The 22,812-nt window shown below is 40.4% G+C and overlaps 1 protein-coding gene across 4 annotated transcripts in view; it reads right to left on the bottom strand.

Moving 5' to 3' along the window:
* The window catches only part of LOC140340209 (receptor-type tyrosine-protein phosphatase H-like), a 362,696-nt gene that overhangs the window by 313,079 nt on the left and 26,805 nt on the right, over nt 1-22,812 (bottom strand). For all 4 annotated transcript variants that reach the window (XR_011922623.1, XM_072425256.1, XM_072425257.1 and 1 more), the window contains exon 2: nt 17,105-17,150. Coding sequence is in view for 3 of the 4 variants with exons in the window: in XM_072425256.1 (XP_072281357.1) it covers nt 17,105-17,150 (46 nt within the window). In the remaining variant the exon portion in view is untranslated. The remainder of the gene's footprint in view (nt 1-17,104; nt 17,151-22,812) is intronic.

Genomic DNA, 22,812 nt, shown 5'->3' with positions numbered 1-22,812 from the left:
CACTTTTATAACTCCCTAAAAATTGACATAGTGGCACTACAGGAAACTAACTTTTCAGCCAAGGCGAGACCCAAATACATTCACAAAAATTATCCCCAAGTTTTTCAAGCTAACTCTGACAAAAAAAAGTGTGGAGTAATGTTATGCCTCTCTAAACATCTTAATTTCATCCCTAGTAATGTAATCAAAGATCCTGGTGGCAGATTCTTGATATTACAGGGTTCAGTAGAAGGTTCTTTAATAACCATAGTGACATATCACGCCCCAAACAAAGGCCAACTTAACTTTTTCCAAAATGTAATTACCAAAGTCTTCTCCAGGGAGACAGGCAATTTAATTCTTCTGTGGGGACTCTAATTTAGCCCTAGACCAGGTCTTGCATAAATCTAATGTGGCTTTATACTGTCACTCCCCCAAAAGGAGTCACAAGCTATCCATGCTGAAACAGCATGACTTAGTTGATTTATGGTGAGAACTGAATCCCTCAGCAAGGGATTACACTTATTATTCAGTAGCACACAAGCATTATTCTAGGATCGACCATATTTTTCTCCCTATCAACCTTGTACCCATGGTGTCTAAAACATGCATTATTTCTGTGCCTTGGTGAGATCATGATCCAATTATGTTACAGTTGGAAGGTTTTAGAGAGAAGAGATCTGCATATAAGTGGAGACAATGATAGTTTGCTAAACGAACCGATAATTAGAGATGAAATTCATCATCAGATAACTTTATTTTTGAAAATAAATAAATCGCAAAATACATCACCTGGTAACAGCTGGGAAGCCCATAAGGCTACTAGAAGAGGGGAAATTATAAAAATAGGTTCTAGACTAAAGAAAGCTCACTCTCAACAAATTGAACAAAAGTTTGGAGTTTCATGAAATCCAACAAAAGCATAAGGAAAACCCCTCTACTATACTTAAGGAACAACTTGAACAAGCCCACACCAACTTCAATTTACTTCTTACCACTAGAGCTGAAAAGTCTATGCAATGGGCCAAACACACATTTTTCAGGTGGAGTGACATACTGGGTAAACTGTTGGTCAATAAATTAACCCCCCCTAGCGGTAATCCCGAGTCATTTTAAGCTAAGAAAAACCCCACTTACCTTGCTTCGTTGTCGTCCCCCATCGTCCTTCTAGTCCCCGCAGGTCCTGGGGACACGTCTTCTCCCTTCGATCGCCAGGTGCAAAGTGAAGAGCTGAGATCCACTGGGTCTCCCATGAGGTTGGTGCGGGCACCAGTGCGGGCGGAGCGGCATGAAATTTAAATCATTTTGTGTTGGATTCAATACAAAATAGCTGGTTTGAGTCCGATACTAAGAAATCTTCATATAATATGTATACAATTATATATGCTACTGTTCAGTTATATTACATTTTTACCTTTTTTTTTTTATCAGATTTTTTTTTTTAACTTTATCAATAAATTAATTATATTTATTAGCTATTGGACATATTTTGGGGAGTTATGCCTAAGAATTATAGCCTACAGTGTAAAATACATTTCCATGCAAAAAAAATTGTAACACTTTTTGCATGGAAATTTGGACAGAATTAGACCGCTAGGGGGGTTAAATCCCACTCCCAAAAACGTTGGTTTTCCAAAGTTAAAACTTACAAATGGACAACTGTCTCAGAACCCTAAAAAAGTCATGTCGACCTTCCATGATTTCTTTAACAACCTAAATGGCAAAAAAGAGGGGGCTAACACTAAAGGTTGGGCTTCTTTCTTTGATGAATAGATCTTAGAAATGCCGTTTACAGTGGATGTAACTTTGAAAACCTGGAAGCTTTTGAAATCAGGAAGCCCACCTGGCCCTGAAGGCTTATCTAATGTGTAATATAGGAAGTTCGGTCCCACATTGGCCCCTCATCTAATGGAATATTTTGATTATATTAGAGAGGGCAGTAAGTTGTCATTAGGTGCAAACTCAGGCTATGTTAGTGTAATCCCAAAACCTGGGAGAGATCCCACTGAGGTGTCAAACTATAGACTCAAATCACTCCTAAACTGTGATCTAAAAATCATGACTAAGATATTAGCAATTCAACTTAATATATACATTCATTTGCACCAAGGGTATACATTCATTTGGACCAAGTGGGCTTTTTATTACATAGGCAAGCTCCAGATCAAACAAGGAGGTCTATTGATCTCATTTTGTGGTGCAGTCAAATTGGGACCAAGGGCCCTCTAGGAAAGCAATGCTTTTGTCTCTTGATGTCCAGAAAGCGTTTGATAGCTTATCATGGCAATACTTGTTTAAATCTCAAGCCCTAAACATAAATATCGCAGTAGAGGAAATTGAGGTTATTAAAGGCAACTTCAACTTCCAATGGGGAGAGAAATCTCTCCAATACGTAGGAATTCACTTAACCCCAACATATCACTTATTATATCAAGCTAAATATGGCCCATTATTAAAGACCATTCTCTCAGATTTAGGGAGATGGACTAGGTTACCACCATCCTGGTTCGGGCGTATTGCCACCATAAAAATGAATGTTCTCCCAAGAATTCTTTACCTTTTCCTCACGTTAACAATTTCAATTCCAGGACCAGTCATTAAACACTTGCAAATGAAAATTATGAACTTTATATGGGGAGGGAAATAAAGCAAAGTACAGATAGTGACCCTGTTTGCTCCCCGTTTACAAGGGGGCCTAGGGGGCCCCCATTTATATGTTTATTTCAAGGCAGCACAACTGGCCCAATTTGCCTTATGTAACATATCAACCCAAAACCACAATAGATTGATCCAGAAGAAATGTCATGTATACCAACTGCTGTTTCAGCATTAATGTGGACTTCAAAAAAGACTAGACCTTTAATAAAATGCCCATCTCTGACCTTTTCATTATCACTTTGGGATAAACTTAGAACTAATCCAAAGTTAATGTCTTCTCATCTACCTCTCACCCCCTTTTGGGGCAATCCAGAATTTTCTCCAGGAAATGTTCGCTCCCACTTCAGTTGGTGGATTGCCAAAAGTTTTGGGAGACTCAAGAACATCATTGACGTGCATGCAATGTTTAGCTTTGAACATTTAGTAAGCAATTGGGAACTTCCACGCACAGAATACTTCAGATACAGACAGATCAGGTCCTTTGTTTACACAAAACTGAGACTGCCCCCCCACCATATCATTCAACTTCCTTGGAGAGTGCTTGCCGCTCAATAGGAGATGCGAAGGGTATGATCTCTCTGATATACGCAACCTTAGCTTCTCCGACATCGAAATTAGGTTATATGATTCAATGGGAAAAAGATCTAGGAAAAGTCTGGGAACTGACTTCCCTGAATTCCCTGAATTCGGCCATAGTTGACGCCAATCTCAATACCATGGTCAGCAGTGTTTAAGTTAATATCAGAGATTGTTAGTTAGGCACCCTCCAGCTTGCACCACAGTGCTGATCCTCCTCCCTCAGCCTCTTGCTGATCACTCGCTCAGCCTGGATCCCTCTGGCTCTCTCTTAGCCTCTGACTGCTCACTCTCAGCCTGGATCCCTCTGGCTGATTACTTCCTCCTCTCCTTGCACCTGAGTGCAGGTACATATAAACCCAGTCAGGACTGGGTTGGGCCAAGGAACCCACCCTTTCGCTCCAGGGCCCTAAAGAAACAGGTTTCTTCCTAGAAACTTACACAGACTTTTCTACCTTCTATTCCCTGGAGCCTTTTTAACACTTTCCCTGACATTCTTAGTGACACTGTCACACCCTAAAGAACCAATATCTATAAACTTAAACTGGATAATGGTCAATGACAAACTTACTAGCATCTTGAGTGATAAAATGTTTGACCAAATTTGGGAGACCTGGAAACCGTACCTTTTTTTTCCTTCTTGTTTTTGGTATTACTATGTTTAAAAATCCATAAAAATATTGAAATATAAAATACACTACTGGATGCAAACAAAATTAGGAAATTCATCCAAACAGAGGAGGAAATTGCATGTGTACCCACTTTTACTACAGAAAGGTCAGCACAAATCTGGAAAAACGTGAATGAAAAATTTTTATCAAACAAATTAAAAGATATTGCTTTGCAGGGTGTCCATGAGTGCCTGCCCATGCATGCCTTTCAGCATTGGAGGGGTTTTGTGAGTTCTCTGGTATGTCCCTGGTCTGGATGCATGGTTGAGGAATTAACCATACATCTCTTTTAGAATTACCAGTATGCAAGGGCTGTGTGGTAGTCAGCCAGGCCTTTGCTGAAACTTTTAACAGGCCTTCAAACACTTGACCACCAGGTTATCATGTATCCTTCTCAATAGAGAAAAAAGCTACTTTGGGTTTCTATAAATTACCTAAAATTGGCTCTATGGAAAACAAGAAACATTTTCTTGTACAAAGATGATTTCTGTCACGGCTCTGCAAGGCCAAGTGGTGGACCCACTTTGTCAAAAACCCTGTGGGTGGAGACGTGCACGGGGCGCAGGGTCTAAGCAGTAGCTTGGTCTTCTCCAGGGCCTCTAGAGGTGAGGATGTTGTGCGGCAGGTGACTGCTAACAAGCTTGAACCAAAAGGTAGTGCAAAATGGAAATCCAAGAGTAGTCAGACGAGCCAAAAGGTCAGGGCAGCCAGCGAACAAGGTTGGTAAGGAAACAGGCAAGAGGTCAGGGCAGGCAGCAAACAAGCCAGATTCAGTACACAAAGAATCTGGAACAGGAGAAGCAAACAACAGGAACCTGGAAGCAGAGCCAAAGGAACTCCTTGTTCAGGCACCTTCCTGTTGCCAGGTCACTTCCTTAAGAAGGAAATGTCAGGTGATGTGGGCGTGGATCAAGTGAGCCAAAGACATCAATCCCACCAGCAGAGGGAGTGCTGTTGCTGGGATAATCTTCAGATGTTATTCAGATGTTTGCCAGCAGAGGGAGTGCGTCTGCAGAATACTCTGATTCTCTGAGGCAAGGGAGCAGCTGAAAGAGAATCACCTGACTTGGAACAGGAAGTATGCAGAGTGTTGGATCCAGAGGCAGAGATGGTGCTGGCAGCAGGGGACTGCAAGAAGGGTGAGCAAGAAGGTAGCACAGATGACCTAGACCTGTGGAGATCTGTGACAATTTCATTATTGAAAAGGAGTGTATTAAGTATACCTTGAGCAAAGTGTTTGATTTCTTTTTATTTGATTGCAAAAAAATGTGTAAACTAGAAGCCCAAAGAACCTGGGAAAAGGATATGTGAAATACACTCCTGTAATTTCTTTTTTGTGTATTTGCCAAAATATGTTTTTTTTTCTTGTGAAAAAGGAAAGCAAACATTTACATATCATGTTGTGTTTGTGAAAATGGTTTTTGGTTATGGTCAAAAATATATGTATAAATGTTCTGTATATGTTGGAAAATGCAATGTACTTACCTGTTCAAAAGATAATTTATTTTTTTTTTTTGGTTGTTTTTTTTCTCCGGAAAATTGACTTTTTGTTTTACCTTTTAGAAACGGACTCCATACTTTGCTTTCAAGAATGGACTTTATGTTTCTTTTTCTGCTACGAAACAGACTTTTTAACTTTAGCCTTGGATCATAGACTTTGTTTTTTGGAAAATATGTGCCCTGATTCTTTGATTTGAATATGCAAATGTTTGGTTCTGCTTTAGTACTTTATTGTAATTTGTGCATCTGTTTCTAATATTTTCACTCTTAGAATTTTTTTTTTCTTTTATTTGTAATTAAGCTGTTTTAATAATACTTTTCTAATAAAAAATAATAAAAAAAAGGGTGTTTCGTCGAATTTACTGTTTACTGTTTGACCTTGTGAGTTTATGCTGCCTGGACCGACCTTTGCTTGTGACCCCGACTCTGCTTGTGTTTTGCCCGTGTACTTCGTTTGGTGGGCGGATATTTTGTGTATGACCTTTGTGCTGTATTGTGGACTTGTCTCTGTTGGAATCCTGGTACTGCTTAATTTGTGGGCTCTTGGCTTGCTGCTAGCCCATCCCCAGACACCAACCCTTATGCGGTAAGTCCTGGGTGCAACTAAGTGCTGGGAGACGCAACCAGTCACCCAAAGCTGAGTAGGGGCTTACTAAAGGTGAAGAGCAGTTGTAAGTTACCTTTTCCTTATCATTCTAATTCTATTAATTTGCTGATGATATGGTTACCAGACTATTAACGACTCTATTTTCACTAGATAACACCCCACCATCAAGTACAGCCAACACATACAACTATACTGAATTTGCCAAACCCTTTTATTTACTCTTGCCATATTGGAGCACCAGGTACGTAACTGTAAGGCTAATTCTTTTTATTCTATCGTTATACTCCCTTTCAATTGGAACACCTTTAGTTTTTATGCCATACATTGTACAATGATATATATCTTCTGGAAACCATATCCCAACCTTAAATCCATTATGAAAAGTTTCTGTACACCATTGATAGATCACTTTATATTGTACAGGATCACAGGGTGGGATCCTGGATGGAAGGTACATTTCCCCTATATATGGACGCTGGTCCATTTAAACTGGTGTGTTGGGAAGTTAGTCCGAGATTGTTTTTCTGTTGGGCAACTATGTTGCTGTGTTTTTGCTTGTTGTCACGAGACCCGGACTCCAGACTGAGGGGAAGGATTAGGTGGGCCTCTTCGGTCCATCCAAGTACACACCTGCCCAGCAGGAAGGTGGGAATCCCATAAGGGTTTAGGTGTGCAAGAGGGAGGGGGAAAAAGAATCGCAGGAAGTAGCCTGCAAACAAGCTTGTGGGAATCAAGCTAAGAAGTGGTGTTGCTGTTACATGGAAAGCTGTTGATACTAATTTGACTTTGTTTGATTTATGGGCTGTGGAAACCTCAGGCTTGGGATTGGACCCTCATGAGATACTTGTCTTGGATGCAACCCTATCGTGGGGACGTTCTGATGGACTATAGACATTTGCACAACTAGGCTGAAGTAAGCCATTTTCTGTTTTGTTAATACCCCCCTGGGTTGCTGAAAAGATGTAGTTTTTTTAATTATCCCAACAAAGACTTGTGTCTGTTACACCCTTTTAGTGAGAGGAGTGCTGGCTGAGGTCTGACCTAATCCCCACACTTTACAATATATATATATATATATATATATAAAGGTAAGAGGCTGAGGGAAGTGGACAAGCAAGTGGCTGAGAAAGAGTCAGAGTGGACTCCAGGCTGAGAAGGCAGCCAGAGGGTTCCAGGCTGAGAAGGCAGCCAGAATGGGTTCAGGCTGCATGAAAGGGGACAGAGCTCCAGGAAAGCCAGTGGCCAAACAAGACTTGAACTGTCAGTGAAACAGTGTTGGTATTGAGTAGTGTTGGTGTTCGAATTCGGGTTGTCCTTATATTTGACCGGAATATGGCTGTTCGAATTCAGATAGACCTAACCCGAAAAACACGGGATTCGACTGCAAAAATTCAGGAAAAAAAAATAAAAATTAATTTTAAACGAATTTAATTAGTGTGTTTTTTCTTTTTAACTAATTTTTTTTTACAGGTTATCTCACAATGACATTATGAATCATAATGTCATTATGGGATCCCGGACCGTGGAAACTTTGGGGCTACAGCTAATTGGAAGCACGTGCCTTCAATTAGCTGTAAACGCAGGCGATACCAGGGCAATAGAAGTTCAATGGGTATATGTATCTCCATTCATCACCTCTACTGCTCTGTGATTGGCTGGGGAGAGGAAAATATATATACACATATATATACACACCAAAAAAAGGGGATCTGTCACATGAATATTAAAGGGGATCTGTCACATGAATATTAAAGGGGACCTGTCACATGAATATCAAAAGGGGACATGTCACATGAATATTAAAGGGGACCTGTCACATGAATATTACAGAGTACCTGTCACATGAATAATAAAGGGACCTGTCACATGAATATTAAAGAGAACCTCTCACATGAATATTAACAAGCACCTGTCACATGAATAATAAAAGGGACCTGTCACATGAATATTAATGAGCACCTGTCACATGAATATTAAAGAGCACTTGTCACATGAATATTAAAGAGCACCTGTCACATGAATAATAAAGAGCACCTGTCACATGAATAATAAAGAGCACCTGTCACATGAATATTTAAGAGCACCTGTCACATGAATATTAAAGAGCATCTGTCACATGAATATTAACCCCCTTAGCGGTATTCCCGAGTGTGACTCGGGGTGGGAAAAATTGCAAAAAGCGGTAATCCCGAGTCACACTCGGGGTACCTTTGGGGGCCCCCTTACCTTATCCCCCCGCTCCAGCGGCGATCTCAGGATCCCGCTGTGATGGCGGGGCGCTTCTCCGTCGGGGGGGTGGCCGGGCCAGAAATTTAAAAGCAGATTACGGAGTAATCTGCTTTTAAATACCGCCCGGGTCCCCACCACCCTGATGCACGCATCTGCAGTTAGATGCGATGCTAGGTGCTGCCTTTTTCGGGGTTGGTGGGATGTATTCAACGAAGTGACGACTGGTCAGGCGTTCTGGGTTGACAATGGTGGAAGCACGACGTCCAGGTCTATTCATAGCCACTGATGATGTTTGGTGGTTCTTGACTATGGATTCGGACATTTGCAAAATGAAGTCTGAATGATTCACAGGCCTCTGTCTATTTTTTTTGTACAGAACGTAGGCATTCTATAGGCACTGCTCAACAAGATGCCTGAAAATCTTCTTGTAGTACTTCCTTTGCTGTTTCCTCATTGCTGGGTAGAATGTCATGGCTTGGTCAGCTCTGTCGACACCTCCTATGGTGTTGTTGTAGTCAATCACCACCTGTGGCTTCATCACTTCTTTCCCACGTTTTGTGTGTACCAGAACGGTGGAGGCATCATGGACAGTACTCATCAGACACACATCTTTTGTGTCACGCCATCTCAGGGCCATCATCTTTCCTTTCTGCCAGGCAACAATTTCTCCTGTCTTTAGCTTCCCTTTTGCAAACAGTGATGGCAGGTTGCGCCGGTTAGCCCTAGCGGTTCCATAGGCATCTGTTCTGTGTTGCAGAAGGAACTCATAAAGCTCAGAAGAGGTGTAGAAATTGTCAGTTGTGACACAATAGTCCTGATCTAGCAATGGCTCAATGAGGGATAGCACTGAAGATGTTGTTAATCCATAATGGCTGTATCTGGGGTTAAACTGTGTCCCTTTCCCAGTGTACAGTACTGTATTCCAGATGTAGCCAGATGAAGATTCACACAGCATATAGGTCTTCACGCCAAATCGTGCCCTCTTTGACGCAATGTACTGCACCCAGCTGAGCCTCCCCTTGTAAGCGATTAGACTTTCGTCAATGCTAACATCTCTTGCTGGCACATAGGTTTGCTGGAAAATTTGTAGAATCATCTGAGACACTTTCCAAATTTTCTTGAGTTTTGGCGCAGGATGGCTAGTCTCATTAAATTCTTCATTGTTTGCAAAGTGCAGGTACTTCATGATGAGAGAAAAGCGGTATTCTGGCATTACTGTGCCAAAGAATGGAGTGGCAATCATTTTGTTCCTGGACCAGTACCACTTCTGCACAGGTTTGCCCACAACTCCCTGCAGGATCACCAAGCCCAAAAACAGCCAAATGTCATCCTTGGTCACAGGTTCCCACTTTCTGCTTCTTGCAAACCTTCCCACTTTCTGCTTCTTGCAAACCTCAGGTGTGGAGCACCTTGTTGTTGTCCAGCGTACCTGCATAAAACAAAATAAAAAATGTATTTTAGGATATGTTCTTTTATAGTGTCAAGGTAATATGTTAGCAAACAAAGAACAGCATATATGTTTGCATAAAAAAAAGCAAAAAATTTCAAATAGCAAACACAGAGCAGCATACATTTGCATAAAAAATAGCAAAACATTGTAAAAAGTTAGCAAACACAGAGCAGCATATAAGTTTGCAAAAAAAAAGTAAAACATTTCAAAAAGTTAGCAAATATTGAGCAGCATACTTGTTGGCATAACATAACACAAGAGCGGTTTACCTGTTTGTCTCTGCAACAATTTTTTCGATAACTTCATCGGTCAAAAACAACTTCAGGTATGCCAGGGGGTCGTCGCATTCAGTCTCAATTTTCATCCTAGGTGCGCAGGTAAATGGAAATCTTGGCGGTGCTGCCTGGTCCGCATCAAAGTCAATAGGACATCATGTGAGCACAGCACTGACCTCATGTCCAGAATCGTCGCTCAGTTCACTTTCGCTGTCCAATGACAAATTTCCTGGTGAATCACTATCGCTCGATTCCACAAAGGACTCCAAATCGCTATTGCTGCGTTCGAATTCCTCCAAAACAGCGCTTGCACCGGCGAGATACCTTTTGGATGCCATGTGGTCTCCAGCAATCAGTCAGGAACAATCAGGGTCAAAGACAAAGTGATGAAATGATACATTCAGGAAGTGATCAAAAAGTCATCAAAAGGTCAGATCAAGGTCAGGGCTAATAGTGGGCAAAATGTAAACCAGGGCACTGGGCACTACAATATGTACTTTTACTTTTATTTTATGTTTTGATGTGTTTTTTACTGTAAAAAAAAATTTAAAAGCACATTACATAGTAATCTGCTTTTAAATTTCCCGCCCCCAGAATCCATCACTCCACTGCATCTCCTGGAAGATGTCACACATCGTGGCGGGTGATGCGGTGGGGATGTCCCCGCCTGCTCACTCTCCGGCTGATCTCTGAGTGATGTGGTGGGGATGTCCTCACCCGGAGATCAGCCTCCGGGAGATGCGAGCAGGACAGCAGCCGGAGTAGATTCAGGGGGTGCTGCCAGCTGGCATCACCCCCTGGCTTTACAGCCAGGCTGGCTTTACACCCCCTGGCTTTCGCATCTGCAGTTAGATGCGATGCACCAAGCAGAAATCCTGCAAGCGTGCAGCGGGGTGGTGGGGTCCCGGGCGGCATTTAAAAGCAGATTACTCGGTAATCTGCTTTTAAATTTCCCGCCCGGCCACGCCCCCCGACGGAGAAGCGCCCCGCCATCACAGCGGGATCGGGAGATCACCGCTGGAGCGCGGGGATAAGGTAAGGGGGACCCCCAAAGTTACCCCGAGTGTGACTCGGGGTTACCACTTTTTGCTTTTTTTCCCACCCCCGAGTCACACTCGGGATTACCGCTAGGGGGGTTAATATGCTGACAGCTCTGCTCCCCTGAATACTCCTGCAGCCCTAGAGCGGCTGTAGGATGTGTTACAGATACAGAACATATGTCACAGCTCCTCCAGGGCTGCAGGAGCAATCAGAGGAGCGGAGCTGTCAGCATAGTAGAGCTCGGCTGATTGCTCTGCTCCCTCATTGGCTGAGGAAAGGGAAATCCTGATGATGCTTGAGCCGTCATCAGGGTTTCCTATTTCTCAGCCAATCACAAAGCACTAGAGATGAATGGGCACAAGTCTCCCCATACAAGTCTAGTGCTGAATGGCTGAGAAATGTAAAACCTCAGCCAATCACAGAGCACTAGGGATGAATGGAGAGCCTTATCCTCATTTAACCCCTAGTGCCCTGCGATCCCTCACTGTCAGGAGGAGTCCCATGGCTGTGCTCATGTCATAATTGCAGCCATGGGAAACATCCTGTCATTGGGATAACCTGAAAAATAAAAGGTTGGTTACACAAACACACATACATTTAATAAAATAATTTAACATTAAAGCCTTGTCTAATTTTTTACACATATTTTAACCCTTTCAGGGAATGAGTAAGGGGTTTTATGTACCCCTGTACTCGTTCCCCAGGGTGGGGTGGTAGAGATCTGGGAGTCTCCTTATTAATGGGGGCTTCCAGATTCCAAAGACCTGCTTAAAACGTTTATTAAAGCCCCATTGTTTTCAATGCAAGCTTTCATAAAAAGCTTAAAAATGCTTGTAAAAGCCTCCATTAAGTTCAATAGGAGCGTTTTCATGCATTTTCTCGCGTTTATCCTGTGTTTCAATTTTTTCAACGTTGCAAGCAACGTTTAAGATAAAGCTCAAAAACGTGCCTAAAGGAAACGTCCTGGTGTAGATTAGCCCATTGGAATGCATGGGGACTTCAAACACGGGCTTTAAAAGCCTCAGGTTAAACGCTAGGGAAACAGTCCATGTAGACTAAAGCTGCATACACACGTCCAATAATTATCGTTAGAAACTATAACACTTGGCTAAGAAAATAAACACTGCTGGTATTTTGGACTTTTGGAGTCTGCTGCCTCTTGTCTGCCCTGTAAGCATCCCGTTACCATGAGCAACCCCCAGGAATATGTAACAATATACAGTTAGCTTCATAAATATTTGGATAGTGACAACTTTTTTCTAATTTTGGTTCTGTACATTACCACAATTAATTATAATGAAACAACTAAGATGCAATTGAGCTGCAGACTTTTGGTTTAATTCAGTGGGTTGAACAAAAAGGTTGCATAAAAATGTGAGGAACTAAAGCATTTTTTAACACAATCACTTCATTTCATGGGCTCAAAAATAATTGGACAAATAAAAAGCTGAAAATAAAATGTTCATGTTTATTACTTGGTTGAAAACCCTTTGCTGGCATTTACAGCCTGTAGTCTTGAACTCATGGACATCACCAGATGCTGGGTTTCCTCCTTTTTAATGCTCTGCCAGCCCTTTACTGCAGCGGCTTTCAGTTGCTGTTTGTGGGCCTTTCTGTCTCAAGTTTAATCTTCTACAAGTGAAATGCATGCTCATGTGGGTTCAGATCAGGTGACTGACTCGGCCATTGAGGAATATTTCACTTCTTTGCTTTAAACTCCTGGGTTGCTTTGGCTGTATGTTTTGGGTCACTGCCCATCTGTATTATGAAAAGCCTCCCAATCAATGTGACTGCATTTAGCTGGATTTAAAAGACAGTATGTCTCTGAACACCTCAGAATTCATTCGGCTGCTTCTGTCCTGTGTCACATCATCGATAAACACTAGTGTCCCAGTGCCACTGCTAGCCATGCACGCCAAAGCCATCACACGGCCTCCGCCATGTATTACAGATGATGTGGTATGCTTTGGATCATGAGCTGTTCCACACCTTCTCCATATATTTTTCTTGCCATCAATCTGGTAAAGGTTGATCTTGGTTTCATCTGTCCAAAGAATGTTTTTCCAAAACTGTGCTGGCTTTTTTAGATGTTTTTGAGCAAAGTCCAATCTAGCCTTTCTATTCTTGAGGCTTATGAGTGGTTTGCACCTTGCAGTGCACCCTCTGCATTTACTTTCAAGCAGTCTTCTGTTTATGGTAGACTTGGATATTGATACGCCTACTTCCTGGAGAGTGTTGTTCACTTGGTTGGCTGTTATTATTATTATTATTATTATTAATAAGCAGGATTTATAAAGCGCCAACATATTACGCAGCGATGTACATTCAATAGGGATTGCAAATGACAGACTAATACAGACAGTGATACAGGAGGAGAGAACCCTGCCCCGAAGGGCTTACAATCTAGTAGGTGGGGGAATTTCACACACAATAGGATGGGAGATATGTAGTGGTGGGAAGTAGTGGTGGTTTCAAAAAACAGAAGAAGACGGGTAGGCAAGTCTGAAAAAATGGGTTTTGAGTGCTCTTTTAAATGAGGAGAAAGTAGGAGCAAGCCGAATAGGACGAGGAAGACCATTCCAGAGAGTGGGGGCAGCTCTAGAGAAGTCTTGTATCCGTGCGTGTGATGAGGTTATGAGTGAGGAAGTCATTAGTAGGTCATTGGAGGAGCGGAGAGAGCGGCAGGGGGAGTATTTATTTACCATGTCAGAAAGATAAGTGGGACAATAACTGTGTAGGGATTTGAAGGCAAAGCACAGCAGCCTAAATTTGGTTCTAAGGGGAAATAGAAGCCAATGGAGAGAACTACAAAGAGATGAAGCGGAAGAGGGGCGGGGGGAAGGATGGATGAGTCTGGCTGCAGCATTCATGATAGATTGTAGAGGAGAGAGTCGGGTTAGTGGAATACCAGCGAGAAGGATTTACAGTAGTCCAGACGAGAGATGTTAAGAGCATGTACAAGGAGTTTGGTGGTCTCAGGGGACAGGTAGGGGCGGATTTTGGAGATGTTGCGTAGGTGACAAAACCCCTGTTGTGAAGGGGAAGGGGTTTCTCTTCACCATGGAAATGATTCTGCGATCATCCACCACTGTTGTCTTCTGTGGACGTCCAGGTCTTTTGGCGTTGCTGGGTTTATCAGTGCTTTGTTTCTTTCTCATGATGTAGATTTTGCCAGTCCTAATATTGTAACAATTTCTCTGATGTTTTTTTTTTCTGTTTTTGCAGCTTAAGGATGGCTTGTTTCACCTGCATGGAGAGCTCCTTTGACCGCATGTGTCTGTTCACAGCAAAACCTTCCACATACAAGCACCCCCCTCAAATAAACTCCAGGCCTTTTATCTGCTTAATTGATAGACATAGCGAAGGAATTGCCCACACCATCCCATTAAATAGTCTATGAGCCTGATTTATGAAAGCTCTCCAAGGCTGGAGAGAATACATTTTCAGAGGTGAAGCTGGGTGATCCAGAAAACATGGAATGGATTTTTAAAAATCATTTGCTTTTTACTAGCAAACCTTTTGAATCCTGGACCAGATCCATTCCAGGTTTGCTGGATCACCCAGCTTCACTGATGAAAGTGTATTCTTCCCAGCCTTGGGGAGCTTTCATAAATCAGGGCCTTTGAGTCAATTGTCCAATTACTTTTGAGCCCCCGAAATGAGGTGATTGAAAAAAAGGCTTTAGTTCCTTACATTTTATGCAATATTTTTGTTCAATCCACTAAATTAAAGCTGAAAGTCTACAGTTGTTTTATTTAAAATGAATTGTGGTAATGTACAGAACCAAAATTAGAAAAAAGTTGTCTCTGTCCAAAGATTTATGGACCTAACTGTATATATATGCCCTAATACCATGTTTTCCCGAAAATAACACAGGGTTTTTTATTTATTTTACCTAGGGGCTTATTTTCAGGGGATGTCTTATTTTTCTCATGTACAAAAAAATCTATATATATATATATATGTGTGTACAAAATTTGTTTTTATTTGTGTACAAAAAATCTATAGCATTGTAACCAATATTACAATGCTAAAGAAAGATACCTCTGTGTTACCTGTGACCTGTCAAAGTCACATATTTTTCTGTTATATATAAGAAGTCATGAATAAGAATGGACAAAAATGATTAATGAAAAAAAACACAGCTTCATAAACAAACAAGTGCAACATAACAAGAAAATGTGCTGACAATTAACATATGACATATAGAGTAACATGCAGACACAGAAACAAAACTTCCAAAACTTTGACTAAAACGACCTAAAAGTTTAGGAGCATTATAGCACAGGTTCACCTAGTTTACTTTTATGTTTATTGTATAAATTTAGTGTTAAGATTTATTAGTCAATAAAAGTTATTGTTTTTATCTGCTAGAGACAAGTGCCTAAAAGCATCCTTTCCACTTCCTTCTCCATTCCTCCTTTTTTCTTTCACAAATATTTCTGAAAGTGTATAGTCAGTTCTAATATCATTGTCTACATTTGTAGACAATGTCAGACAGTTTTATGGCTGTTATTAATCAAAATAGCATATCTAACATTTGCTTTTATTTTCCGTAACATGAGTTGGGGAGCAGCAAAAGAGTTTACTTTCTAATTGTGCCATTTGTCACAAACACTTTATGCCAATATTGCAATGTAAAGATTAACCTCCTGGGCTTTTCACTGATGTCTGGATTTCTGTACCAAAAGCGGTACACAGTTTTTTGAATCACAATCGTGTAAAAAAAAAAAAAAATTCTATTTAAAAATAAAATTTAAAAAAAATACAAAAAACAGCTTAAACCCCTGAGTGGTAACCCCGAGTGTGACTCGGGGTAGAAAAAAGAAGCAAGCTAAAAGCGGTAACCCCGGGTCACAGATTGTACCTTCCATAGTGTGTCCTTCTGCTTTCTCACATGCTAAATCCAACACACTCTCTAAAGCAATTCACAACAAGCACTGACAAATTATGTAAGTATTATATCTTGGAGCAAGGGATAAACATTTCATGCACTAATATCCAACTCTTAATTTCATGCACGTCAGCTGACGGATTTGATAACTGACACTATAGAGCAGGGCTGCAAATCAAGCAAGGCATCTGTATTTGAAATGTGAAAGCATATGGCAGCTACAATCGGCGACCTGGAGAACCTTTTTCATAGGAACAACCTGCATATAGTGGGACTCCCGCAATATTATTCGCCTAGAACGAGGTTTCCATGCACTGACAAAATTAAAATTACCTATGAGCTACTGACTTATTGGATATATGTATATATAATCTAGACAATCTTTTCGGTCATATATGGGACTGAATTCACAACACCTTTTTTTTTTTCGAGTATTAATATAGGGGAAAAGATGTCTCACCCATGGTGTTTATGTGGTCTGCTTCATGTGCCATTTGGACAGCTACCAGCGGAGATTAAACAAATTATATTATTGAAAGACACTATCATAGCATGGCGGGAGATTAATAAATAAAAAAAAAAAGTAAAATTAAATTAATAAAGGCTCTGTAGGTCCTTTATCACCTAGAATGTTGTTGACATCCTGCCCAGCTTTTCCACGGCCTTTAGGGTATTGCTGTCTAAGGGTAAGCAAACAAGTTAGGGCATCCTGGGGCCAAATGGCCAAGTACAGTCTTTTGCGACTCTTGGAGCAAAATATCAGATTTCAACATCACATTTCTTTACAATTTCACTGACCATCTTCTTAGGGTAGCCTCTACCCACAAGTCACTATAGTGGATAAATCTTGCCATGTGGGATTACCAAATTCAGCATCACCCATTGCCTAAAAGGTAACTGGTCTCAGGTATTACACAAGTCAAAGGAGGATACATGGCAACTAATACATACTGGTTGGCATTGCACTCTTAAAACAGTGACAAGTGAATCTTGTTGAGAAATTCATTTTAATGTAATCAACCAAGCTTATAAACCATTCAGTAATCCTTCCGGTAACAGGTCTGGGTCATTGTTTTAATAGGTATTGAAACAAGAAGTGTAGAGAGATTTGAACATGAGTCAGCGAACTTCAGAATAATTGACAGGGGAATAATTTATAAATACTTCCCCAAGATTTGCGAATTTTATGCTTTGCAAAATCATCATTTTCAAATTCTTACTTACCATTTTCAGCAGTCACTCCCAATCCACACAAGCAAATAACAAATGTCTGAAAAATAATGACACAAATTATTTTAATTTTTTGCAGGGTAAAAAGTATGCAAAAATCAAGGATAATATAAATAATTAGAGTAGGAGCAATGTAAAATAATATGTCCAAGAGGGGTATCCTTATATAATTTTTGTACAAGGAATACAGCTGCCTAGCCTGAAAGTATCAATCGTATAATAAAGAAGGGAAGAAGAAAAGACAGGCTTTTGTAGGCATTCATAGAGGTAAAATCAAGAAAAGTTTACTTTCCAACTATTTCACCTGAGTTCAACAGAGATCTACTAAGCCGTTATCTCAGCTATACATGGATATCCTGTACTAATTGTCTTTAATGCTAAACTTGTGTTTTCAATTTCACATGAGATTCTAGTGATATAAAGGGTCACAGAATGACAGTCTCTGCCCCAACGTGTTTCACGGGCTTCTTTAGAGGATTTTTGAGACCAAGATTGGTAGTAGGATGACCAATGATTGCTGATCACAGAGTAGGTGAGTGGTTATTGGCACTTATTATATATATATTACAGCTAGCACCTCTCCCTTTCTCACTATACACCAAGAGAACGAAAATTCTCTACTGGAACTATTTCTTAACTCTAAGGTTTTCTTTGAACCAACAGAGTGTATCATTGCTATTCACCTATAAGTCCTCAGGTATTGACCAACATATTTATGGCAGTTCCTTGTATATAAGATCTTGGAAAATTGTATATGTAATATATATGGATTGTCAAACAATCTAAGATGAAATTTGATGAGAGACTCATCCTTGTAGAAACACCACTTTGGGTCAAGGCATAGCCAAACTTGAAGTTATCACTATTCCAAATACTCCAACATCTGGATAATTAGCACCATTAACCATTTACCTACTCTATGATCAGCAATCATTGCTCATCCTACTACCAACCTTGGTCTCAAAAATGCCCTGAAGAAGCCTGTTGGCAAAATGCGTCAGAAGCTGAGACTTTCATTCTGTGACCCTATTTATCACTAGAAACTCGTGTGAAACTGTAAACATGAGTTTAGCATTAAAGATAGTTATTACAAGATATCTATGTATAGCTGAGATAACAGCCTATCTGTTGAGATCTGCCTAACAGGGATCTCTCACTGAGAGGAGGATTCTCACAGCTCCATTCATTGATGCAGCTGCGGTACTCCTGCTCTCAGAGTAAGTTATGCGGCTTGCGTTTATGAATGAACGTGGCCGTGGGCAAAATCAGAGGATTTTTCCCATGGCTGCATTAATTTATAAGTAGCCAGTGAGACTCACACTGTGTTCCTGGATAGACAAACTTCGCTCCCGATTGCTGTTGCCGCCCTGTACTAGTAGTATGTGTTCTTGGATAGAGTTTCTCAGGAGTCCTGTTTTCCTGGATAGAGAAACTCTATCCAGGAACACATACTACAAAGCTGCAACATCAACCAGGGGAGCGGACTGATGTAAAAGTGATGGATAAAGAAGTCCTGGTTCCTGGATAGAGAAACTCTATCCAGGAAAACATACTACAAGGCTGCAACAGCAATCAGGGGAGCAGACTGATATAAAAGTGATGGATAAAGAAACTCTATCCAAGAACACATACAACTAATAAGGACTGCGGGAGCAATCAGGGGATCCCATTCATCCCCTGATTGGTCTTGCAGGTCCCAAAAATTTGGTCTCGCCAACCGAATTTACAAAGGTCGTTCTCGCCTACATGTTTGGTAAGCCAGAACGGCACACTTCACAGCGAGCCCGAATTTAGTGCAATTTAGTGACAGCTTAAAGCCTACTAACATCAGCGGTCTAAAACATCTGGCACAAAGACTTTACATATTTTGCCTACAAAAGCCTGTCTTTTTTTCTTCCTTTCTTTATTATATTTAAATTAGAGTAGGAACCAAAAGGTATTTACAGTGGCTTCAGAAAGTATTTAGACCCTCCACTTTTTTCAGTTTTGCTGTTGCCTGATTTTTTTAATTTTTGGTTTTAATAATCTGAACTCTGTCCCCCATACTGATAAAACAAAAACAGGATTTTAGACAATTGTGTAACTGTATTAAAGGAAAAAATATCACTTTTACATCAGTATTCAGACGTTTTGTAACAATACCTAAAATTTAGTTCAGGTGCCTCCCATTTCTCTGTATCGTTGTTGACTGGAGCCCACTTTTGAAAAATGTAATTGTTTAAACATGAATGGCACACACCTCACTGCAGAAGGTCTCATAACTGATAATTCATATCGGAGCAAAAACCCAAGCCAAAGGAAATGCCTGCAGAGATCTAGGAAAAGAGTTATGCAGTCCCTGCTGCCACCACCTTGCTTAACTGTTGGGATGGTATTGGGCAAATCATGTGCAGTGTCTGGTTTCCTCCAGACATAATGCCCCTGATTCATCATTGAAATCCGCGATCGCTGGAAGCGCGATAATTAATGCATGATCGCCAGTAAAAAGCTGTCGGATAAGCGCGGCTCCGTGCGCGAGCTTTTCCGGTTGTTGAATAGCGCGATCGCGCGCGATTCCGGATCGCTAATACGAATGCGCGACCGATAATCCGATTTTGCTTGATGAATCAGGGGCAATGTTTGGAATTGAGGCCAAACAGTTCAATCTTGTTTTTTCAGAGATTTTTTTTCCTCAGTCTGGGGGTATTGCAAACCCCAAGCAGGCTTTCATGTGTTTTGAGAATTGGCTTTCTTCTAACCACATAAAGTCCAGATCAGTGGAGGGCTTCAACTACGGTTGTCCTTCTAAAACTTAGGTCCATCTCCAAACAGAATCTCTGGAGCTGCAGTTTACCCAGCCAAACTGAGAAAACGAGGGAGAAGGACCTTCTTAAAAGTACCAAGAACCCAATGGTTACTCTGGCTGTGGTCCAGAGATCCTGTTTGAAGATGGGACTAAGTTTTAGAAGGACAACCATAGTTGAAACCATAGTATCGGACATCTCTGGAGAGACCAGAAAATGGCTGTCCACTGGTGGCTCTTATACAACCTGACTGAGCTGGAGAGGCTTTGCAAGGAAACATGACAGAAAAACCCTGAATCAAAGTGTGCAAATATTTGCTTTGCAAAGCAAATGTGCTTTAAATTATAAAGGGTCTAAATACATACATATATGTGATATTTTAGTTTTAGCTTTTTAATAAATTTACAAAAATTGTCTAGGATTCCATTTCCATTTAATTGTTCTGGAGTACTGACTGTAAATAAATAGGGGAAGAAAAAAAAAAAAGAATTTCAACAATTGTAGCATCAGGCTGCAACATAACAATCTTGAAAAAAGAGAAGCGAGTGTGAATACTTTCTGAAGCCACTGTATTTTAGGTTACATAGTTAGACAGGTTGAAACAAAATACATATAACCATTAATTTCAACCACTAGAGAAACAAACATACTACAAAGCAGCATATCCCAGATAAGAGCATATAAAGTCAGGTCCATAAATATTTGAACAGAGACAACTTTTTTCTAATTTTGGTTCTGTACATTACCAAAATTAAGTTTAAAGGAAACAACTCATATGCAATTGAACTGCAGACTTTCCACTTTAATTAAGTGGGTTGACAAAAAGATTGCACAAAATGTGAGGAACTAGAACCTTTTTTTTACACAATCACTTCTATTCAGGGGCTGAAAAGTATTTGGACAATTGACTCAGAAGCTGTTTCATGGGCTGGTCTGGGCAATTCCTGTCATTATCAAATAAGCAGATAAAAGGCCTGGAGTTGATTTTGGGGGGGGGGGGGGTGTTTGTATGTGAAAGATTTTGCTGTGAACAGACAACATGCGGTCAAAGTACCTCTCCATGCAGGTGAAACAAGCCATCCTTAAGCTGCAAAAACAGAAAAAAAAATCCAAGAAATTGCTACAATATTAGGAGTGGCCAAATCTACAGTTTGGTATATCATGAGAAAGAAACAAAGCACTGGTGAAGTTAGCAACGCCAAAAGACCTGGACGTCCATGAAAGACAACAGTGGTGCATGATCGCAGAATTATTTCCATGGTGAAGAGAAACCCCTTCACAACAGCCAACCAAGTGAACAACACTCTCCAGGCGTATCGATATCCAAGTCTACCATAAAGAGAAGACTGCATGAAAGTAAATACAAAGGGTGCACTGCAAGGTGCAAACCACTCATAAGCCTCAAGAATAGAAAGGCTAGATTGGACGTTGCTCAAAAACATCTAAAAAAGCCAGCACAATTCTGGAAAAACATTCTTTGGACAGATGAAACCAAGATCAACCTTTACCAGAATGATGGCAAGAACAATTTATAGAGAAGGCGTGGAAGAGCTCATGATCCAAAGCATACCACATCATCTGTAAAACATGGCTTGGGCATGCATGGCTGCCAGTTGCAATAGGACACTGGTGTTTATCGATGATGTGACACAGGACAGAAGCAGCCGAATGAATGCTGATGTGTTCAGAGACATACTGTCTGCTCAAATCCAGCTAAATGCAGTCACATTGATTGGGAGGCGTTTCATAATACAGATGGACAATGACCCAAAACATACAGCCAAAGCAACCCAGGATTTTTTTAAAGCAAAGAAGTTGAATATTCTTGAATGGCCAAGCCAGTCCCCTCATCTGAAACCAATTGAGCATGCATTTCACTTGTTGAAGACTAAACTTCCTACAGAAAGGCCCACAAACAAACAGCAACTGAAAGCCAATGCAGTAAAGGCCTGGAAGAGCATTAAAAAGGAGGAAAGCCAGCAACTGGTGATGTCTATGAGTTCAAGACTACAGGCTGTCATTGCCAGCAAAGGGTTTTCAACCTAATATTGAAAATGAACATTTTATTTTCAGCTTTTTAATTTGTCCAATTACTTTTGAGCCCTTCAAATGAAGTGATTGTGTTAAAAAAAGGCTTAGTTCCTGGCATTTTTATGCAATCTTTTTCTTCAAGCAAATTAATTAAAGCTGAAAGTCTGCAGTTGAACTGCATCTGAGTTGTTTCAATTAAAATTAATTGTGGTTATGTACAGAACCAAAATTTGAAAAAAGTTGCCTCTGTCCAAATATTTATAAACCTACCTGAATATATATATATATATATATATATATATATATATATATATATATATATATTTGATCCGGAGGATCAACAGCTTTACTTAAAATGTACACAGCTTTACTTAAAATGTAAGTAAATGTTCTCTAATCATTATTGAAGTCTCAAAATGTTTTGTTTTTCCTTGTATCAACATGTATATTTGTGACAATGGTTTGTTTACCTTTTCATTTAGATACACTTTTGATCTCAATGTCCCCTGAGGAAGCCAAGGAGCGAAACGCTTTTGGAACTTGAGATTCTGTTAGTTAAAACACATCCTGACATCCTGATTTGTTGTTTTTAAACATGTGCTTGTTCAGCGTGTTTAATTTTGAATCAACCAGTAATATAGTTGACCTATGTTGGAAATAGGATCCAATCACTGTGTGAATAAATAATAAGTATCTTTAAAATAAAACTGCCATTAAAAGCCTGCTCATTTTCTCATTGTGCCTCCATTACAGATTTATCCAGGCTTAGCAGTCATCAACCTTGGCTAATCTAGGAATCCTTATTAGTGGATCCCCTTCATTTGAATTATTGTATAAATAGGTGTAAAACCCCTTATTCTGTACTAAGAAGGGCTCTTTTCACTAAAC

Source organism: Pyxicephalus adspersus, chromosome 11 (assembly GCF_032062135.1).
Source record: "Pyxicephalus adspersus chromosome 11, UCB_Pads_2.0, whole genome shotgun sequence".
Classification (NCBI taxonomy): Eukaryota; Metazoa; Chordata; class Amphibia; order Anura; family Pyxicephalidae; genus Pyxicephalus; species Pyxicephalus adspersus.
The sequence above is the reverse complement of the archived record's forward strand: the minus strand, read 5'-3'. Positions and strand labels throughout refer to the sequence as shown.